This window comes from Pelodiscus sinensis, chromosome 1, assembly GCF_052426305.1.
Source record: "Pelodiscus sinensis isolate ZL-2025 chromosome 1, ASM5242630v1, whole genome shotgun sequence".
Classification (NCBI taxonomy): domain Eukaryota; kingdom Metazoa; phylum Chordata; order Testudines; family Trionychidae; genus Pelodiscus; species Pelodiscus sinensis.
This window is the reverse complement of record NC_143052.1, coordinates 109,384,121-109,405,483: the sequence shown is the minus strand read 5'-3', so window position 1 is coordinate 109,405,483 and position 21,363 is coordinate 109,384,121. Positions and strand designations below refer to the sequence as shown.

The 21,363-nt window shown below is 44.1% G+C and overlaps 1 protein-coding gene across 4 annotated transcripts in view; it reads left to right on the top strand.

The window, feature by feature from the left end:
- The window catches only part of SLC6A12 (solute carrier family 6 member 12), a 54,145-nt gene that overhangs the window by 9,897 nt on the left and 22,885 nt on the right, over nucleotides 1-21,363 (top strand). For all 4 annotated transcript variants that reach the window (XM_075940841.2, XM_075940838.2, XM_075940853.2 and 1 more), the window contains exons 2-7: nucleotides 4,058-4,268; nucleotides 8,891-9,025; nucleotides 10,139-10,279; nucleotides 11,789-11,876; nucleotides 13,451-13,583; nucleotides 19,632-19,766. In XM_075940841.2, coding sequence (XP_075796956.2) covers nucleotides 4,079-4,268; nucleotides 8,891-9,025; nucleotides 10,139-10,279; nucleotides 11,789-11,876; nucleotides 13,451-13,583; nucleotides 19,632-19,766 — 822 coding nt within the window. In that variant the 5' untranslated portion in view covers nucleotides 4,058-4,078. The remainder of the gene's footprint in view (nucleotides 1-4,057; nucleotides 4,269-8,890; nucleotides 9,026-10,138; nucleotides 10,280-11,788; nucleotides 11,877-13,450; nucleotides 13,584-19,631; nucleotides 19,767-21,363) is intronic.

Here is a 21,363-nt window from a genome sequence, read left to right as displayed (position 1 = left end):
TCCGCCCGCATTTCAGCACAGGAACAAACTGTTCCAGTTAGAACCAAACCAGTTTTTCCCTCTAGGTTTTCCCTCTTGTCTACTGAATTGAAAAAATCAAACTTGCAGATCACAGGCTCCAGCCGGAACCCAAATGTCCTCTCTATACCAAAATTTTACAACCCTGCAGCTTGAACCCTGCAAGCCTGAGTCTGCTGAGACAACCATTTGTGTTCAATTGCTATGTTGCCATGTAGACACACCTGGTCTGTCTAATCCTATTATATTGTTATGCTTATAAGAAGAACATGGGATTTTTACAGGGGGAAAAAGCAATACACCACATTTATTGAGAATGCAATGGCAAAGCAGTTAGCATATGCTTTATAGATGGACACACGCATATGCACATACTGTTCCAGTAACTGATCTTATATTTACGAGTTTATGGTCCATAAATTGATTATGGGCAGAGGAGTGGGGATTTATTGGACTGATGTTTTAGTTATGGCAGCATGTTTCCGTTTTAAGGCAAAACAGTTTTTTTAGAATAGTTTTTTTTAAATTAGGATTAGTGGGGTTTGCTTTTTTTTTGATGGATGTTTGTTATTTTTAGTAGTTGGGGTTTTTTTGGGTTTTGCTTTTTTGTTTTGTTTTGCCATATTAAGCTGGTTTTGATTATGAATATTTTGCTTTAATTGATAAATGCTTGCTCTTTTTTTAGAGCTGTTAATTTGCTTACTGCTCACATCTTGATGGGGATATGCAGCAATTTCCTAGTGCTTTTATGTTTGTTTTTGGCTTCTTTTTTTTAAAGAACATTTTGCCTCTTTACCCTTATTTTTTAACCCATACTTTTTTTTATTTACATAAAACAGAGTTGATTTTTCTGTTACACAGAAGCAACATTTGTTACAGAGAAGCAATATCCACATTTGAGTAAGGACTTGAAATTACAATAAAAAACCCAGTTATTATACCCTTTGATTTATTTTATAATACTAATTTTAAAAATTAAAACAAAATTATAAAACTTTATTTTTGCCTTGGAATTAGCTTTCGACACAACATTTTGGCTTGTGCGCCTTTACCAATGGTAACGTAAAGGTCCTTTCTGCTTTCAGAAAGGGTGGCTGGCAAAGCACACTGAAGCACATTACTTTGCATAAAGCTACATTTGGCCCCTCAAGAACAATTCTTGAGTGGGTCACAATTTATACAATTGTTTTAGAGCAATATACCGAGAAGCAATTTGGGCTTGTGGTTTTAGTTTAACATACTGTTTAAAAATTTATTTAACACATACATCACATTTTTATTATTTATACATGACAGTATTAAGACAATTAACAATGGGTGAAATAAAATAGACATAAGAACATATAAGAACATAAGAATGGCCGTACTGGGTCAGACCAAAGGTCCATCTAGCCCAGTAGCCTGTCTGCTGACTGTGGCCAGTGCCAGGTGCCTCAGAGGGGGTGGACTGAAGACAATGATCAAGTGATTTGTCTTGTGCCATCCATCTCCAGCCTCTGACAAACAGAGGCCAGGGACACCATTTCTATCTCCTGGCTAATATCCTTTTATGGACCTAACCTCCATGAAATTATCTAGCTTCTCTTTAAACTCTGTTATAGTCCTAGCCTTCACAGCCTCCTCTGGCAAGGAGTTCCACAGGTTGACTACACGCTGTGTGAAGAAGAACTTTCTTTTATTAGTTTTAAACCTGCTACTCATTAATTTCATTTGGTGTCCTCTAGTTCTTCTATTATGGGAACTAATAAATAACTTTTCTTTATTCATCCTCTCCACACCACTCATGATTTTATATACCTCTATCATATCCCCCCTCAGTCTCCTCTTTTCTAAACTGAAAAGTCCAGTCGCTTTAGCCTCTCTTCATATGGGACCCATTCCAAACCCGTAATCATTTTAGTTGCCCTTTTCTGAACCCTTTCCAAGGCCAAAATATCTTTTTTGAGGTGAGGAGACCACATCTGTACACAGTATTCAAGATGTGGGCGTACCATAGTTTTATACAGGGGCTGTAAGATATTCTGTGTCTTATTTTCTATCCCTTTCTTAATAATCCCTAACATCCTATTTGCCTTTTTGACCACCACTGCACACTGTGTGGACGTTTTCAGAGAACTATCCAAAGTAACTCCAAGGTCTCTTTCCTGATTTGTCATAGCCAAATTAGCCCCCATCATACTGTACGTATAGAGTTATTTTTTCCAATGTGCATTACTTTACACTTATCCAGGTTAAATTTCATTTGCCATTTTGTTGCCCCATTACTCAGTTATGTGAGATCTTTTTGAACTTCTTCACAGTCTGCTTCTGTCTTGACTCTCTTAAACAGTTTAGTATCATCCGCAAACTTTACCACCTCACTGCTTACCCCTTTCTCCAGATCATTTATGAATAAGTTGAACAGAATCGGTTCCAGGACTGACACTTGAGGGACACCACTAGTTACTCCTCTCCATTCTGAAAATTTACCATCTATTCCTACACTTTGTTTCCTGTCTTTTAACCAGTTCTGAATCCATGAAAGGACCTTCCCTCTTATCCCATGGCCGTGTAATTTACACAAGAGCCTTTGGTGAGGGACCTTGTCAAAGGCTTTCTGAAAATCTAAGTATACTGTATCTACTGACAGTATGCTCTTAGAAATAGGGAATCCGCCTGTAAAAATGTTATACCAGTCATAGGCTATTTTTTTTTTTAGATTCAGCAATTTTTAATATATTTGTATTAGTATGTAATATTTGAATAACACACTTTTTTACATTTTTTGTATGTTGTAAAAACTGGGTTACCTTTGTTTTTGTTAGTAAGTGATTAGTTATATTATGCCAGTTTAGACCAAGAGTAACAAAGAAATTTACCAAAGTGGTAAATGTCCATTCATCTGAAGTGGGTTATGCCCACTAAAGCTCATAATACCATCTACATGTTTTGTTAGTCTCTAAGGTGCTGCAAGACTATTTATTTGTTTTTTAAGTTTTACCAAAGTGGTAGTTATAGTTATTTGTGCCTCTTTAATTTTTGGTAGATAGTAAGTGTGATTGTTTGTATATAGCACACTAACATTACATTTACATTTATTTACTGGTGGCTGGCTAATACTTTTATTTTTTTTATTTCATTTTAGGATGTAACGTATACTCATTGTTTACTATGCAAAATGTGTGTTACATTTTTAAATTTGTTTTAAACATATGTTTTTAATGATGTATTTACAGTACATGGTTTGGTGGTGACAGGCAGAGATAAGCATACCCATTTTTGAGTTCTTTATTTTGTACATTTTTGAGTGTTTAATAATTTCTCCACCAAAAAATGTTATGCTTATCAGAACCATATGGGCTCTTTATAGGGGGAAAGGCAATAACTACGTTTATTGAGAATACAATGACAAAGCATTTAGCGTATGCTTACATAGACAGAAACACACACACTGTCCTACCATTTGTTGTTATATTTACCAGTCCATGATCCATGGCTTGATTATGGGCAGAGGAGCCCATATGGACAGAGGCCTGTATCAGATATGCTACTTTAGAGGAAGACAGCCATCCTGGCCAATTGTCCAATATTGCTCGCTGGGTGTGAGGTGGGGCGGGGGAATGTTTTCCTGATCCTCACAGATGTTTTGATTTATATATTTCCCCATAGCATTGCTTTTCCCTTTCCTGGAGTTATTGGTCATACAATTATAACCGGACCCTTTAAAAAAGTTTTGTCATCAGCAACAGAGAGGCTATTAGGTATTAGAGGATAGGCAGGAGGTGGATCTAGTCAAAAGGAGGTGGAGATGAAAGTGGAGCCAGGACTTCATTTCTGTTGACAAATCCATTTGCTCCCATCAGTTAAGAAACAGCCCTTTACATGGTGCAGCTAATTCTCAGATGGAGTTTCCCTGGACTATGCTGGGAATTGCCGTCAGCTGGGGCTTCCGTCAGAACAATACAAACAACTCCACTTGGGAGGCTGAATCCCTTCCCAGCTCATCTCACCTGTGTGTCCTGTAACAGCTTCTTATAGCCTGTGTTGTTTTTCCTCCCAGTTTCCCTTGCCTGGTTGGACCATGGAGAGTAAAGCGGCTGTTGATGCTGAGCCCAATGGGGACACGGTGAGCCTCAAAAAAAAGAAGCCAGAAATGGAGGCCAGAGGCCAGTGGAGTAATAAAGTGGAATTTATGCTGTCCGTGGCTGGGGAGATCATCGGTCTGGGCAATGTCTGGAGATTCCCTTATCTCTGTTACAAAAATGGGGGTGGTAAGTCCATAAAATTACAGGTTATGTGAAATGTTGACCCAGAATATGAGCACCAGATCAGGCACCTTCATCTGTTTATATATACACAGCCATACACATCTCCACACCCATACAGAGAGACGTCCCACCTCCTCCTACCTCCAGGGGGGAAACCACACAGGGAGGGTAAGCTATGCAGTGGGAGACAAGTCTCGCTTCACAGGTGGGTGCTCTGATAGATGAAGTGGAGCAATCCAGCTTTCAGTAGGCTCCCCATTTTACCTATGGGTGAATCTCTAGGTTTGCCATGTGTAAAGGCAACCAGCGGGTCAGATGCTTATCTAAAACACATCTGAATTATCAGACCCTTTGGGGGCTCCCACTGCCAGGAAATTGATCCTGTCAGTTCTCCCACTCAACAGCCCCTGAAACCTTTCCTCCTCAGTCCCCATGCATTTCCCCTCCTCCCAGCTATTCCCAAGGTCTCTCTGACATAGCTGACTTTCTGGCAGGGGAAAGTTTTGTTGCTTTTACCCCCTCCAGGGCCTGAGCTCCTCCTCAAGGGCACTTGGACAACTGCTTCTCTCTAGTCTGTGACCCAGCTGGTCCCACTAAACCCAACTTTTGGGCCAGTCTGGCCTGTGGTTGTAGCCTTTCTCACACTCCTGCCTTTCCTGACAGGGAAAACACTGATCCGAAAAGAGGTTTTTGTCCCACATAAATTCTAACGCTGAGTAAGGTCACCAGATTTTCAAAGCTGAAGGGCAAGTTGCTTGTTCTGGGGGTAATCATGAATTTGAGGAGAAGCTCAAGGAAAGTGTGCCTCGGAGGATGAAAAAGCAAAGGACACCTTTTCCAGTTACAGATCTATTAGTAGCCATCCCTTGGCCTGGGAAAACATTCCCACAGAAAGAGTCCATCCCCTTTTATTGCTGCTGCATGTGTGACTGACTTAATGCCTTATTCCAGTAAAACTGCTGTTAGATCTTTTACATGGTTAAAAATGAGATTTTTATAGTGACTATTAAATGAACCAATAGAGGGCAGGATAATTGAACGTCACCAGTTTCTTTTATAAAAATTATTGGACTTTGGTTTATTAAGGAAAACTAAACCCAAAAGAATGTAGTTCTGTAAGGTAACAAGAACATATGTGTTCTCCCATTCCACAGTCAGGTCCTGAGGTAATATTTATAGTTATGTACACCTCTTCACCTTTTTGTGTTCTCATTTAATAAAGGCCAGGTCATAATGACCTTACATTTGGGTCTTTTCTTCCAGGTGGAGCAAGAGTATCAGAACTGATAATCCTTGCAGTGTCTAGCCTAACTAGCAGAACTGAAAAGGCTACTTGCATACTTTCCGATGCATGAAAAATGACGAAGTTATTTGCCTCAGTGATTATTTCTAATGTAGTTGTAGCATATCAGGCTATGATCTTGTTAAAGCTCTCAAAGTGAATGTGGCTAGAGCTGAGAAAAACTTGGCTGGGAGACGACCACAAAAAATTGAAGATGCTGCAGAACGTGGTCTTCATGTTTTAGGAGAAAGCTCCCTTTCTGTTGAGTCAGTACAAAACCAATGACTCGGCACTGCATGGTAGGAGGGAAGGGGAGAGGGGGTTGAAAGATTTCATGTCACTTTTTGCAAAAATAGATGTTAACCCTGGTATCCTAGCCAGCACTTTGGGAACTTCAGAAAAGAAAAGTTTTATGAATGTTAAGAGGGCACTCTTATAAATGATTATTATTAATTAAACTGATCAGCCACTTGGACCATCGGAATCAGAAGAATACATGGGATCTTCCTAGGATTAATCCGAACAATTACTGGACAATACTGTTGTCTCACAAGAACTCTGACTGAAGGTCTTTTATGTAGCAGTGAAAGGAGCAGCTGCCTTTGGCTGAATGCATATATAGAATCTCTGTTCCCTACTTCACAAACCTATACTGAACCTGTCTGGATGTGAAGGGTCTGCTGTCCCTAGATCCCCTGCAGCTATACTACATCTGTGTTTAGGGAATATTTTGATGTTTTTTATTTTAACATTATTGGCATAAGAACAAGGGGAAAGATTATTTTGTTCGACTCAATTGTTAATTATCCATCATGGGAAGGAATGTAGGAATGCATGACTGTTTATGCCCAGGAAGAAACAGATGTAAAAGGCAAATGTGGTTCTTCTGAGAGAAGGAGCTCAAATCTTTGTTCCAAACATCTGTTTTTATCAGAGAATTGAGGGAAAGAATGGGAATATATTCACTTATCTTTTATTCCTTGTGTTTGATGAGGCCCTGAGGGCTGTTGTTTCAATCAGGAGGAGAATGACATTTGCCTGCCTTGTGTCTGCCATTGGATCACTGGTCCCCACACTTTTTACCTCACACCCCCTTTACTTATGTCCATGCCCTCCTGCCCCCTGAAACTGGGGGCTAGGAGACAGATGGAAATGGCTAGCAGCCAGGATCAGGAGCAGAGCTGGCTGGTGCTCCCAACCTGCCCTCCTGTTGGGCCTGTCCTGGCCCCCAGATGTGCACCCCCAAATATTCTTCCATTCCCTTCTAGGGGGTGTACCCTACAAGGACCTCTGGGTTCGATTGGGGTGGGTGGATTCTGAATCTGGAGCCCAGCTGATCACTTTGGAAGGGCTGGAGACTAAGCCAAGATCCTGGCAGCAGTTTAGAATCAACTGGCAAGAGTTGTCCTGTTACTGCTGGCTAAGGAGGACTGTAGTGAGGCTGAGTGGCCTCCCTCTGAACTGGAGTGTGGGGGACCGCTATGCTCCTGTGGGTGGGTGGAACCAAACCCATCTGGCCCCTCCTCACTGGAAGAGCCAGGCAGGGACAGGAAGTAGAAAAGGGAGCCCTAAAGCTCAGTTGATGCTGAGCTACTGGAAAGACTAGACATCTCTTCTGGAGAGAAAACAGCTCTGCCAGAGCCCAGCCCAGCATCAGAGTGGGCAGACACCTTGCTGTCAGGGGAGGCAGACGAGGATCCGTAGGCACTGCCAGAGCTACCTGAAGTGGAGTACCCTGAAGAGACAGGGGACCTTTGGACCATGAGCACCTACACCCAGACTGTGGCAGGAAGTACCCCAAGGGGATCAGAGTCTAGTCCAGTCCTGCTGCTGGAGTGTGAGGCCTATGTTGGCCCTCACCTCCCTGCCTGAGCCCTAGACTGCTTTGATGCTCACCTCCTTGCCTCAGGCCCTAGGCTCTCACAGCTTTCCCTTGTTACTAGCCATTAGAGAAGTTCCCCAGTCATCATCCAACTTCTCCCTGTTTAAATTATTGTGTGGTCGGCAAACCCTGGGGACTAGTAGACTTCATGTGAGAGAACTGGGGATGGATGTCATCACCCTCCCATGGTCTCCTGTGGTGTGTTCTTAAACTCCAGCAGTGGCTGGCCCAGGTGGTGGAGCTAGTGAAGGAAACCCTTCAGAAAGCCTACACAGCTTAGGAACATACTTACAAGAGAGTCTGAAGAAGAACTTTTGAGCCTGGCAAAAGAGTTCTCCTCTTATTACACTATGAGGAGTTGAAACTCCCAGCATGGTAACAGGGGGCCCTATGAGGTTCTTTCACCAGGTCGGACCAGTCACTTATAAAATATCACAACCTGACTGGAAGAAAAAGTAACAGATTTATCATGTCAGTCTTTTAAAGGCTTGGCAGAAATGGGAGAGGCTATTGATCACCCCTTGCCCTCCCAGAAGCAGACTTAGAACCTCAGCTCTCCAACACAATTGCCTCTAGAAAGCCCCTCCTGCGTTGGCGCTCATCTCCCTGGCTGAACACCTGGACTGTTACAGTTCTGGCCTTGAATATAGGCCAGAGCCCTGTTTGTGGCCCAGAGAGAGCCAGTAGGGTTGCCAGGTGTCTAGTTTTCATCCGGACAGCCTGCATCTTCTGTCTGGTAAAAAAAAAAAAAAAAAAAAAAAAAATCCAGAAAATACCAGACACATAAAATGTCCAGGCTTTTCTGTTTTTCTCAGATGGAAGGCCGGCGGGAACATTTTAAAGGCACAGCAACTTTTTTTTTTCCTCAACTAAATTTTTCCCTATTATGTTTGGCATTTTTTGTGAAAGTATCTGGCAACCTTAAGAGCCAGAGCTCACTGGTAGGCTGTTAATTACTGTCTGCCTTAGCCAGGTGGCTGCAGGCTAAAGACTGCTGGAGTTTTGCCTACAAACTGTTATTTACAGTCTGCCTGTAGTGAGGCAGAGTGGCCGCCCTCTCCCACTTGAGAATGAGGGACCACTACAAGGATCCAGTTGGATACAGTAAGATTTCCTCTTACTTTCCCATACCTTAGCTCAAACCTAGTCAACATTTATCTTCCGTGGCTTTTTTTTTTTTTGGCTTTGTTTTGTTTTCTTGCCATTCTGCTTCTCCGGGTTCTGGCTAGAAGAGTTGAAAATAGGAGAGGACAGTAGTGCTTGTAGTATTTCCAAGACAAGAACAAAGCTGAGAGGCTGTTATCTTGCAAGATATGGTCCATTTAGTTCAGATAAGCATCTACATTCAAGGATGCTTACCTGTGCCTTGCTGGTACATCTTGCTAGTTAATGTACCTGGTGATTATTATGATAATGTTAAGCAGTAAAGATGCCTTCATTTGCCTCCCACTCTCTCTGTAGGTGCTTTCTTAATCCCCTACCTCATCTTTCTCTTTACCTGTGGGATCCCAGTGTTCCTCCTGGAGACAGCACTGGGACAGTACACCAGCCAAGGAGGGGTCACTGCCTGGAGGAAGATCTGCCCTATCTTTGAAGGTGAGCCGATGAATGGATTTCCAAGGTCTACCATGGAATTTCTGGTCAAAATCAGAGAGAAAGAAATGTGGGATGGTGGGTCTCCTGAGTTTTTGTGTGGGAAATTTCAAGAGGGCTTGTTTTTGTTTTGAAGCAGAACAAAAGCAAAAGATAAAACTAGGGATGTTAAAATTAGATGAATCATCTAATCGAATAGTCCGTGGAATTTCCATCGACTATTTGATTAGTCGATAAGGGCTCTTCTGCTTTGAAATGTAGCAAGAGTCCGCCTGGCTGTTACTACATTTCAAAGGCAGAACTGCTGTGTAGTGTTCTGCCTTTGAAATGTACAAGAGGCGCAGATTGAAATGCCGCATGGAGCCCGGGGCCAGCGGGGGCCCCCCTGAGCCCAGACTCCATGCAGCACTTCTGCTTTGAAATGTACAAAACCCCCAGAAGGGACTCTTGTTCATTTCTCACTGTGCCCCTGCCCCCACCCCGGAGCTGAGAGGCAGCCCTTCCCCTTCTCCCCCTTCCTGCCTCTTTCTCATAGAGGCAGCAAGGGTGGGAGGGAAGCAACTAATCGACTAGTGTGTCGACTATCCGATAAGCTTTTGCTTATTGGATAGTCAACTAGTTGATTAGTCACTTACATCCCTAGATAAAACCTTGAGTTTTTTTAAACTAAGTTTTGTTTTCAGAGCAGCCCTACTTTAAAAATCTCAGAATTGACCTCACAATGACCCTAAAGTTTTATGATCCCCATTTTACAGAAAAGGATACTGAGGCACACAAATATGAAGTGATTTTCTCATTTTGGCATTTGCTCCTTTGCTGATATTGGCAGAGCCAGGACTAGAAACTGACCCCTGTATATGTGCTCTGACCTCTTTCTTTGGGCATGGGATATAGTTAGCAGTGAAAACCCTTTTATTTCTGATTTCTCCACCACAGTGTGAAACGTACCTGGATTTCCAACTCCCAACCTGAGTTGTACAGGATTCTCTGGTGAACTGAATTACTCATTAATCTGCCATCCACCCTATTCCCATGGGTCACTATCTAAAGTTAAAGTCTGATATATTTGGGGCTAGCCTGGGGCCTTTTCCTAACCACTTTCACTTTCCTTCCTAGGAATTGGATATGCCTCACAAGTAATTGAATCCTATCTGAATATCTACTACATTGTCATCCTCTCCTGGGCTATCTTCTACCTGTTCAGTTCCTTTGCTGCTGTGCTTCCCTGGGCTACCTGTAATAACCCTTGGAACTCAGGTATAACTTCAGCTAGCCTGCTCCCAGAAATTTGGTTTGGGGTGACTGTATCCACTGGGCTGAACAAGGAGTGCTCCAGCAGGGCTGCATGGGAGCCATCTCCTGCTCCACTGACCCTGGATCCACCCCTGCTGGTACCCAGGAGCAGCAAAATTTGAATTTTTAGGCACCCCTAGGCATGTGCCTTCTATATTTAATGGGAAATCCAGCTCTGCTCATGTGCCATTCTTTATGTGTGGGCTTCCCAGCTAGACTACTTCTCCAACGATACACCATGGCCAGGAGGCAACAGCCTGCTGTCACCACGAGGAGAGGTCATGGTGCATCATAAGTTAGGAAATCTGACCAGGAATCTCAGCTCATAGCAGGATTACGAAGCGCCCAAACTACAACTCCTGCGAAGCACCATGGCAGCATTTCTGAATCAAAATGTTTTGCTTTTGTGTGTTTTCCCCTGAAAAATTAAAAATTTCAGCAGGGGAAAAAAAAAGCCCATTTTTGGATCAGCTTGAGTCTGCCATCATCACTCAACTCCAGACCACAGAAGGAGCTTTTCCACGGGAGCCGCCACTTCCCTTATTTATAGCCCAACCCACTCCCTGCCCCTCTGCCCCTCAAGTGACTAGGCAATCTTCCATCACACGTGACGAGAACTGTGTTCAGTCAGTCTTTGGACTTCTTAGGCCAGGTCATGTCAATATAGCTGCACCACTGTACTTTATATGCCAGGCATGTCTCCTGTGGCTGCAGCTTATATTGGCAAAGTTGCGCTATAAGGGGCAAGGATTATGGCCTGCCTTTTACTGGAGGTCAGAGTAGATGATCACAATGGTCCCTTTTGGCCGTGGAATCTACAGAGCTGTGAAAATTCTTCTCTCCACGTTCAGTCCACTTACAGTCCTTGCCTTCCCGTATCCTCACTGCCTTCCCCAAAGGGTCATCGAACTGTCACAGTTCCTCAGACAGAGCTTTATTTGTGGAGAAAGCCACGGAAATTTCTCTGAGTTCTTTCTTGACATTCAGTAGCTCCCCAGCGAGGGTGGGCTGTTGTCCTGTCATTTACCTTACTGTTTGCTAAATGTATTATGAGGTGCATAGGGGTGCTCTTTCTGCCCTCTGTAACTTCCCCTGCCTTTTAGGAATTTCACCAGTAAATCATGTTCTAGAACTGTGTGGAGGAAGCACATACACGTGGCTGGTGGAGGGGTGGGGGCAGGGTAGTGAACAGGTGCGTGAAGGTACCCGGGGTAACCATAATTCCTGTCCCACAATACCCTGCATTCTACAGCCATATGGGTTCTATTCAGCAGGGAGCTGCCAGCCTGCCACCTTCCCCCATCCCATTCACTGTTCCTGGGCTGGGATTCTGAGTGGGGAGCGAGTGTTTGCTGGGCAGTGTGAAGTGTTCGTGTGCAGCTGGAGTGAACATAGGGTGGAGGTGGGAGGAAGCACAAAGGCTGAGAAACGTGAAAATTCTCTGGGCTCACCGACTTGCTTTCTCCTTTGTAGATCTCTGTGTGGACTTCCTGAATAGCTCTGACTCGGAGAACAGGACAGTACCTGCTAATGCCACCTCCCCAGTTATCGAGTTTTGGGAGTAGGTACCCCAGTTTCAGATTCCTCTCTCCACAAGAGGTCACTGCGATGCGAATGCTCCAGATGATGTCTCTGTGAAGCCCTCCCTCCCAAAAAGTGCAGGTTCTACATCTTAGTCCTGTGGCACATGGCACATCATGAGGCCTCTGAGCACACTTACTGCACACACCAGCTTGCATAATGACTGGCCATGCTGACTGACAGACATGTCTGGAGCACGTGGGCACTCCCTAAACACACGGGCTACGTCTACACTGGCACCCTTTTCCGGAAATGCTTAAAACGGAACAGTTTTCCATTATAAGTATTTCCAGAAAAAGCGCGTCTACATTGGCAGGATGCTTTTCCGGAAAAAAGCCCCAATCGTCATTTTTGCGATCGTGGCTTTTTTGCGGAAAAGAAATCTGTGCTGTCTACACTGGCCCTTTTCTGGAACAGTTTTCCGGAAAAGGACTTTTGCCCGAACAGGAGCAGCATAGTTTTTCCGGAAAAGCACTGATGATTTTACAATAGATCGTCAGTGCTTTTCTGGAAATTCAAGGGGTCAGTATAGACAGCTGGCAAGTTTTTCCACAAAAGCAGATGATTTTGCGGAAAAACTTGCCAGTCTAGACACAGCCGCTGTGTGGATGTCTGTTTTGCGCAAAAAAACCCTTTTGCACAAGATCCTTATGCCTCTCCTGGCACAGCAGAACACCTACAGTCAGCAGCATGTGTTTCTACTGGTGGCGCACATCTGGACATGCCTTAGTGCCCACGGATGGAAAAAAATTAGAGGACACACACACATACCTCCCTCCCCTCGCTCTGAGCACAGCCATAGCCATAGGGAGCCTGTAGGGATCAGGGTGAAGGAGGGCCATAACCATAGGTGTTCCTGGAGGGAGCCATAGAAAGTGGGGTGGCTGGAGGAAACAGCAGGTGACTGGGAGGCACTTATGACACTTGGAGGCTGTGGAGGTGGCATCTGATAGATCGTGGTCTGCAAAGAAGCCAAAGGGATCATGGAGATGTGAGCCTGGGAGCGATTGTGCTGTGACGGCCAGAATGAGTGGGGGCTGCAGTGAGGCTGTTGAGGCCTTGGGGAGACTTGGAAAGCCCAGGCTGACTAAAGGGCGAGGTGAAACCGCAGGAGCCAGGCTGCTAGGGGACCGCAGCAAAGTCTGAGGCAATTTCGAGAATACCTACCTTTTTTTGTACTGGTCACCTCCTTCACACAGCAAGCCACTAACTGAGCCCCCTCCCCCCTTATAAACTAAAATCACATATTTTTAATATCTAATAGTATTTTAAATGCTGGAGGTGAAGCAGGATTTGGAGGTGGAGGTTGAGAACTTGGAGCCACCCATGTAATAACCACACAGCCCCCTGAGGGGTCATGACTCCCAGTTTGAGAACCCTCGCACCATGGTGACCAAGGCTGCAGGAGAGCTGTCAGGACTAGAGTGTCCGAGAGTGGAAGTAAGGGACATTGGGCAACTGTGCTCTAGGATGCGTATGAAAACTGTGGGCTCAGGGCTGCCAGAAGAGTCAAGTCTGGGGTATTAACCTTTCTCTCTCCTCCTGAACGGACAGGAAGCGAGCCTTGGGACTCACAGATGGCATTCACAATCTGGGCACTGTGCGCTGGGAGCTGGCTCTCTGCCTTCTGCTTGCCTGGGTCATCTGCTACTTCTGCATCTGGAAAGGAGTCAAGTCTACAGGAAAAGTAAGAGCAAACTCTGTCCCCTTAGTCCCTAAGCCGCCTCCTCGCTGCCATTACATCTCCTCCCCACTTTCTTTGCCTATTCCACGATACAGAGAGAAGAAAGAGAAAAGAGGCCGGGAACATGCTAGGCCTAGGGCCATTTCAGACTGATGTGGGTGGGTGCAACTGGAGTGGAGTGGCCCCTGCTTACTCTGGGTTTGCATTTAGTCCATAACAAGAAGAGCAAAAAAAGCTAATCAAATAGAGAGGGGAGACAAGGGAAAGAGCTTAGACGAAATAGTGAAATCCGAGGCCAACATTGCTCACTAATCATTTTTACTATTGTGCTCCTTGGCTTAACTCTCAGACGGGAATGTGTGGAGCCAGCAAGACACTTTGCCTTTAATGGAAAAGAACCGAGTTTCCCTCTCCTGCTTGCTACATGTGTGTGTGGGGAGACAAAGAACTCAATAAACATCCATGTCTCCTCCTCTCTCGTCTTTCTTTGCACTTAAGAAAATATCAACTACTGAAGTATAAACGTGGAGGTTTAAAAATATACTTTAAAATGATATAGAAAAATTGGAAAGGGTTCAGAAGAGCTCCAAGAATGATCTGAGTCCTGGAAAATCTGTGTTACAGTTAAAGCTGGCCAGGAAACATGTTTTACCATTGTCCTGTGAAATTTTTTGAGATTTCAAAAAAAAACTTTTCCCAGCTTGAATCAGAGCTAAAGGTAAAAAGTATTCAATTTTTTCACAAACTGAAAATCCCACCCCCCTCCCAGAAAATTAAGTTTGGGTCAATTGAACTGTTTAGTTTAAATTTAAATGTTTCAATTACAAGTTTTCAACCTTTTTTTACTTAAATTAGTTTAGTTTTCTTGTTCTAACGCAGGGTTTCTCAAAGTGGTCCATAGCTGCACTCTGAGGGTATGTCTAGACTACATCCCTCTGTCGCCGAGTCAGGTAAGTGCTTTCTCACCATGGCAGGACCTTATGCCTCATGCAACGAGGTTTACAAGATCAGATGGAAAAGGCTTTCCTTGTCGACCAATCCCCGTTTAGACTGCCGCTTTTTGCCGGCAAATTGTTGCGGCGGCAAAAAGCGGCGGCCATTTTTATGCTAATGAAGCGTGGGATATTTAAATCCCCGCTTCATTAGCAATTTCAATATGTCTAATTTACATCCCTCTGGCGACAGAGGGATGTAGTGTAGACATAACCTGAGAGAGCTGCTAACAGGCTACTCTGGTTTATTTACTTACCGGCTCCATAGCCACAGAGTCTCCTGGCTCCCATTGGCTGCAGTTTGCCGTTTGCAGCCAATGGGAGTCGCGAGGCTCTGTGGCTGCAAAGTTGGTAAGTAAACAAACTGGAGCAGCCTAGTAGCAGCTTTCTCTGAGTGGGTCCATAGACCAGTTTGAGAAACCCTGCTCTAAAGTCATTTTGAACTGCTAAGCCAGAATTTGTCATGTTGGCAACTTTGAAACTTTTTATAGAAAGAGCACGTTGAGTTGAAATTTGTTGAAACCGATTCTTTTCCATGAAACATTTTGGTTTTGACAATCTGCATTTTTTGATGGGCAAAAATAGTTTGACCAAAAAATTCCCTACCATATCTTCTCACAATGGGAGACTAAAGAAGTCTCAATCTACTTATTTTAATAAAGAGAATGTTAAACGGTGATGCAATCAGTCAGAAATATTTACATGGGCAGAATATTTCTGACAGTATAGGGCTCCATTGATTGGCAGCTGAAGCTAATTCATACTAGAAATAAGGTACAAATGTTTAACAGAGTAATTAACCACTAGAGTAATTTATCTAGGCATGTGGTAGATTCAGAAGTTATAGACTTAATGCAGAAATTGCTACGTGAAGTTCTATGGCCTGTTTTATGCCGGAGGTCAGACTAGATCAGGGGTGGGCAATAATTTTTAATGGGGGGGGGCCACTCCAAGATTTTGTAAGTGGTCAAGGGCCACACTTCTGTGGAGGGTACATGGGGGTCTGGGATGGCAGGTGAAGTATAGAAGGGCGCATGGGATGGAGGACTGGGGTGCAGGAGGCAGTGTGGGGTCTGAGAGGGAGTTTGGGTGAAGGAAGAGGTTATAATCTGAGACAGGGGTTTGGGGTGCAGGGTCAGAGAAGGGTATATGTGCAGGAAAGGATTCTGGCCTAGGGGAGGGATATAGGAAGGGAGTGCAGGGTCTTGGGAGGGAGTTGTCACCTGGAGGAGGTGGAGAGAGGGGATACAGAGAGTTTGGATGGTGGCCTGGGGCAGGTAGTTAAGGGGAGAGAGGGGGTGGGGTGCCAGAGTCAGGGCCTGGCTGGGAGGAGCTTACCTAAGTGGCTCCCAGCCAGCAGCTCTGCAGACTCCATTCCTGTAGGCTGCTCCATGTGGCTCTGCTCCTGCACAGGAAAGGAAGGAGGGATGGTGGGAGGAGGAGGAGTGAGGAGGCTTCATTCACTGACCCTGTCTTCATCAAAATTTCTCAGCTCCTTTTGGCTTGAAACTGGCCAATGGGAGCTTGGGGATTTTGCTGGAGGCAGGGACAGTATGCAAAGCTTTCTCCTCCAGCACTGCCTAGCTTGCCGAGCAATTAGCAGCCTGCTGTTTAAAGCAGGCGCTCCTGCTCTGCAGTAAGGGTGCTAGTGAAGCAGTCGCAGGCTGGATCCGGCGGCTTGGCAGGCTGAATCCGGCCCGCTAGCTGCCTCTTGCCCATCCCTGGACTAGATGATTGTAATAGTCCCTTCTGCCTCAAAATTTACTAATCTTATGGGATACTGTCAAATAATTTAACTATTCTGCTCTGTTTCTTACACTCATAAAAATTGTGCTTTGGCATATTACAAAAAAGCAGTAGAGAATTCACAGCATCTCTTAAAACATTCTCAGTTGAATATTTGCACTGGTGTGAGATTATTTGAGGAGCTCTGTAGGCAACAGGAAGTCAACTCTTGACTGGAAAACGAGTAATCCTGTGGTACCTTAAAGACTAAAATATATAGAATAATGAGTTTCATGAGTAAAACTCAGTTCATCAGATCAGTTGGACTGGAAACAACAGAAACTAAAAGAGAGATATAACAGCAGAAGAAGTGCCTGTCAATTGTAGGACCTATACTAATGAGGCCAATTAAGTGGGCTGGATGTGCATAGCTTTTGATGTGGAACTGCAGATGTTAAAGGTGGCAGAAATTGGCTTTGTAATGCGCCAACCATTTAATGTCTTTGTTCAAGCCCAGAGTAACAGTGTCTTATCTGTAGATGAATTCCAGTTCTGCAGACTCTCTCTGTAATTGGTTAGTGAAATTCCTTGATAGAAAAATAGCTACATTTAAATCCATGATTGAGTGACCAGGCAGATTAAAATGTTCCCCTACAGGTTAATGTGTTACCATTTCTGATATCTGATTTGTGTCCATTTATCCTTTGTCATAGTGACTGTCCGGTTTGGCCTATACACACAGCAGAGGGGCATTGCTGGCACTTGATGGTGTATATTACATTAGAGGATGTGCAGTTGTATGAGTCCCAGATGGTGTGGCTTATGAGATGATGTTGCTTGTATAGATATGTGGACAGAGTTGGCAATGGGCTTTGTTGCAGGGGTAGGTTCCTGCATAAGTGTATCTGAAATATGATGTGTGGTTGCTGCTGGAAAGGATTTGCTTCAGGTTGGGGGAGTTGTCTGTAGGTTAGGATTGGCTGTCTCCCAAAGCCTGTGAGAATGAGGAGTCATTTTCCAGGATAGGCTGTATCTTGGCAATAATGCACTGGAGGGGTTTAAGCTTGGGGATGTAGGTGGTGTTCTGCTGTTTTCCTTTTTGTGCCTGTCTTGAAGTAGTTGATTTCTGGATACTTGTCTGGCTTTGTCAATCTGTTTCCTCACTTCCCCAAGTGGGGTATTTACTTTTAAGAATGTCTAATAAAAAACTTGTAGGCATTTGTCTCTGTATGTGGGATTAGAGCAAATCCAGTTGTATCTTAGGGGTTGGTTATAGACAATGCATCATGTGATGTGTCCTGAATGGAAGCTAGAGGTGTGTAGGTAAGAATAGAGGTCAGTAGTTTCCAGTATAGGTTGATGTTTGTGACCATCATTTATTTGTACTGTAATGTCAAGGAAGTGGATCTCTTGTGTGCACTGGTCCAGGCCAAGGTAGATAGTGGGGTAGAAATTGTTGAAATCCCTGTGGAATTCTTCAAGTGTCTCCCTTCTGTGGGTCCATATGCTGGCAATGTCATCAATGGAGCATATGTAGAGTAATGGTGCTAGGGGACGAGAGCTGAGGAAATGATGTTCAAGGTCCGCCATGAAGATGTTGGCATTTTGTAGGGCCGTTTAGGTGCCCATAGCAGTGCCGCTGGCTTGAAGATATAAATTGTCCCCAAACTGGAAATAGTTATGGGTGAAGATAAAGTCACATAGCTCTGCCTCCAGGCGTGCTATGGCAGCTTCGTGGATAGTGTTCCTGACAGCTTGTAGTCCAGTCTCATGTGGAATGCTGGTATAAAGAGCTTCTACGTCCATGGTAGCCAGGATGGTGTTTTCAGGAAGATTACTGATGCTCTGTAGTCACCTTGGGAAGTCAGCTGTGTTTCAAACATAGCTCGAAGTGCTGGTAGCATAGGATCTGAGGAGAGAGTCAACATAGTCAGATAATACTGCTATAAGTGTGCCAATGCCTGAGATGATGGGATTTCCAGGTTCGTAGATCTTGGGTATCAGATAGCATGCAGCTGGTTAGGGCTCTGGGGGTGTGTTTGTATAGATTTGGTCCCAAACTCTAGCAGGGAGTTTCTTGAGCTGATGATGTAGTTTCTTTTAGTGCTCCACAGTGGGATCAGAGGAAAGAAGCCTGTAGAACATGGTGTCGGTGAGTTCATGGTTAATAGTCAGTACTTAAAGGCACAGCAGTACCAGTATCTTAATGCCTATTATTGCTGAGGGAAAAAAATTATATGAAAAGTCTGAGGTTTTTAAAAACCAATTCACTATGGCCACATTTGCATTCCTTTTGTGTTTCTTACCCTCGTGCTTTGAATAAATCTAGTTTACTAGCATAAATGTTCACAGAAAGTGAATTTCAAAAACAAATTTCAGTGCCAGCAGTACTTCTACGCTCATCCAGTCAGGGAACACAAGCAGTGCTCTGTTCCTTATTTGTCCAATTATAGTCAAATGCATAGGCACAAGAACTAGAGGGGCGTGTGTGTATGTGTGTGGGGAGGGGGGCAGGGGAGCTCTGCTGCCAGCTCCACATGTGGGGATCTTGTTTTGAGCCCTGCATGCCAGAAGCCTCTGCTACCAACCCTGCGTGCTGGATTCCCAGCTTCTGCCCCATGCACTAAGGATTCTGCTTCCAGCCCTACCGGGGCTTTGCTCCTGGCCTATGCTGGGGGTGGAGATGGACAGGTGTAAGTGGGCTCAGCACAACCACTTTAAAAAATGTTCTGGTGCCACTGGTCAAATAACATAAATTACTTTGTTTGACTATTTGCCATCAATCCAGAGTGTGAACAAAAATTCTAAAGGAAATTATTTGAGTGACTCTGAATAACGAATACGTTTAGGGAAATTGCAGCTTGCTCACTGATATTCAATTCCACAAGGAGAAAAAGGAGCTAAAGTATTTCATTAATGATTCATTCTGTTCCAACAGTTCCTTAAGCCAATCCATTTAATTTCCCACACAGCAGAAAGGGCAGGCGGGTTACTGTGGTCAAGGCTTTCAAAAATGCATCAAGATTTTGGGAGCCCTCAGATTCAAGTGGAGATACCTTAAAGAGCCCCTCATTTTTCAGTGTGCTGAGCAATCGCTTATTGAAAATCAGGCTCCTGTAAGGTGTCTCAAATTGCTGCCCCACCCCCTTCCAATTCACTTTTGAAAAATTTGCCCAGGAATAAAAATGTTTTCAGGACCTTTAATTAGAAAGTGAAAGCAGAAGATTAGGGGATTTAAAAACGCAGGTGGTGTTAATAATAGAGTTAGAGGGATTTTCTTTGGGTGTAGCATAAGATGACACAACATCATTTTTATCCTTTTCTCTGCTTCCAGGTTGTTTACTTCACGGCCACATTTCCCTACTTGATGCTTTTAGTCTTGCTGATTCGAGGAGCCACCTTGCCTGGTGCTATTGAAGGGATCATATTCTACCTGAAGCCAGACATTTCCCGGCTTTCAGATCCACAGGTGGGTGAATACAGCCTCATACTCCAACAACATGATGGTGGGAAAAGGAGGAGTTCAGCACTTTGCAGGATCAGGCCTTAATTGAGTGCTACATCAGGTTGGATTTTCCACCCCTAAGGGTATGTCTACACAGCATCGTTATTTCAGAATAACTGACATGATTCCGAAATAACAGAGTGTGTCTATACAGCAAGCCCGTTATTTCGAAATTATTTCGAAATAAGGGGCTTCTTACTCCAACTCCTGTAACCCTCATTTCACGAGGAATAAGGGAAGTCAAAGAGAGTGTTCTTCCTCAGACTTCCTGCTGTGTAAACAGCGCCAAAAGCCAAATTAAGCTGTTTGACAAGTTGCATAGCTTAATTCGCCTTTTGCCCTGCTGTGTAGACATGCCCTAAGAGATTGACAAATCATTGCAGCCTCTTTAAAAGGACTGAGGGGGGAATCTCCCCCTTCCCCTCAGCACAAACATAGCCTTTTTCTCAGGGTGCTGGAAAGATATGGATATGGTAAGCCATTTCTATTTAGGCGCTTGGCAAATGCAGAAGCATCTATTAAATATTCAGTGTATGACAAATGGTTTTGTTGAGTCTCAAGTTAAATGAAGATTAACTAAGGGGGGAAAATACTCTCTTCATTTTTTCTGGCCTGGCTTCAGCTTCTCTTGGAAGAGGCTGGAGTATCCCCCGGGAGGCCAGCATCCTAGTATTAAGAGAAACTGTAGAAGGAGTATAGGTAACTATAGAAGTCATAAATGATCAGTTTTAATAAACAGAAGCCCTTTTATTCTCTGTCACTTGTTGTGAGATGTGCACCTTCTTGCAGAATTATGCTCCAGAGTCTCAGCTTCATTTAAAAAAAACCATTGTTCCTAGCCCTTATCATTAGGGGGAAAAAAATCTTGAAAGTGTATAACTTGCATTCAGTGTTAGTTCCCTGAGTTTTTAGATAGCCTGAAACACTAATTCAGAGATGGGAGGACTGCCCCCATGCATCCCTGTGGGGGTGTTAATTCTGACACCTAAAGGTAAGTATTTAAAGGTTAATTAATTCACTGCTGATTATTTTAGCAGAAGAATCCAACTAATGTGCTTTTCCCACAGTCTCAAACTACCTACTGAATCCTCCCAGATGGCAAAAGGCCCGACTGCTCCCTGTCCAGCAACTAACACCTCCAGCTTCTGATGGCTCTCAGAGGCAGTTATGTGTTGTCAACAATCTGTGGCCAAGGGCAGCAAATTATATGAGCCCATGGTGCCCGGGCACCAGGAATATTCCTGCTCTGGGGCCCGGATCCTGCAAAGTCCAGATCCATGTGCCACCTATGGGTCCTCACCCTGCCACCCATCTACACCCAAACTCCTTCCCAGAGCCTTAGGCTGGGGATGGGGGAGAGAGTTTGGGTTCTGGGCATTCTGAACACCATCAGAATTTCTGCAGACCTGTTGCTCCCTGTCTGTAACATGCTGAAAACATGGAGGCAGCTTAAAATAAATTTAATTTTAATATCAAAATAAGCCACACAGGCTAAGTGTTTTATTCAAAATCACTGAATTAAAAGCCTCCATTTTCTAATTTAAATGAAGTTGATGTGGAA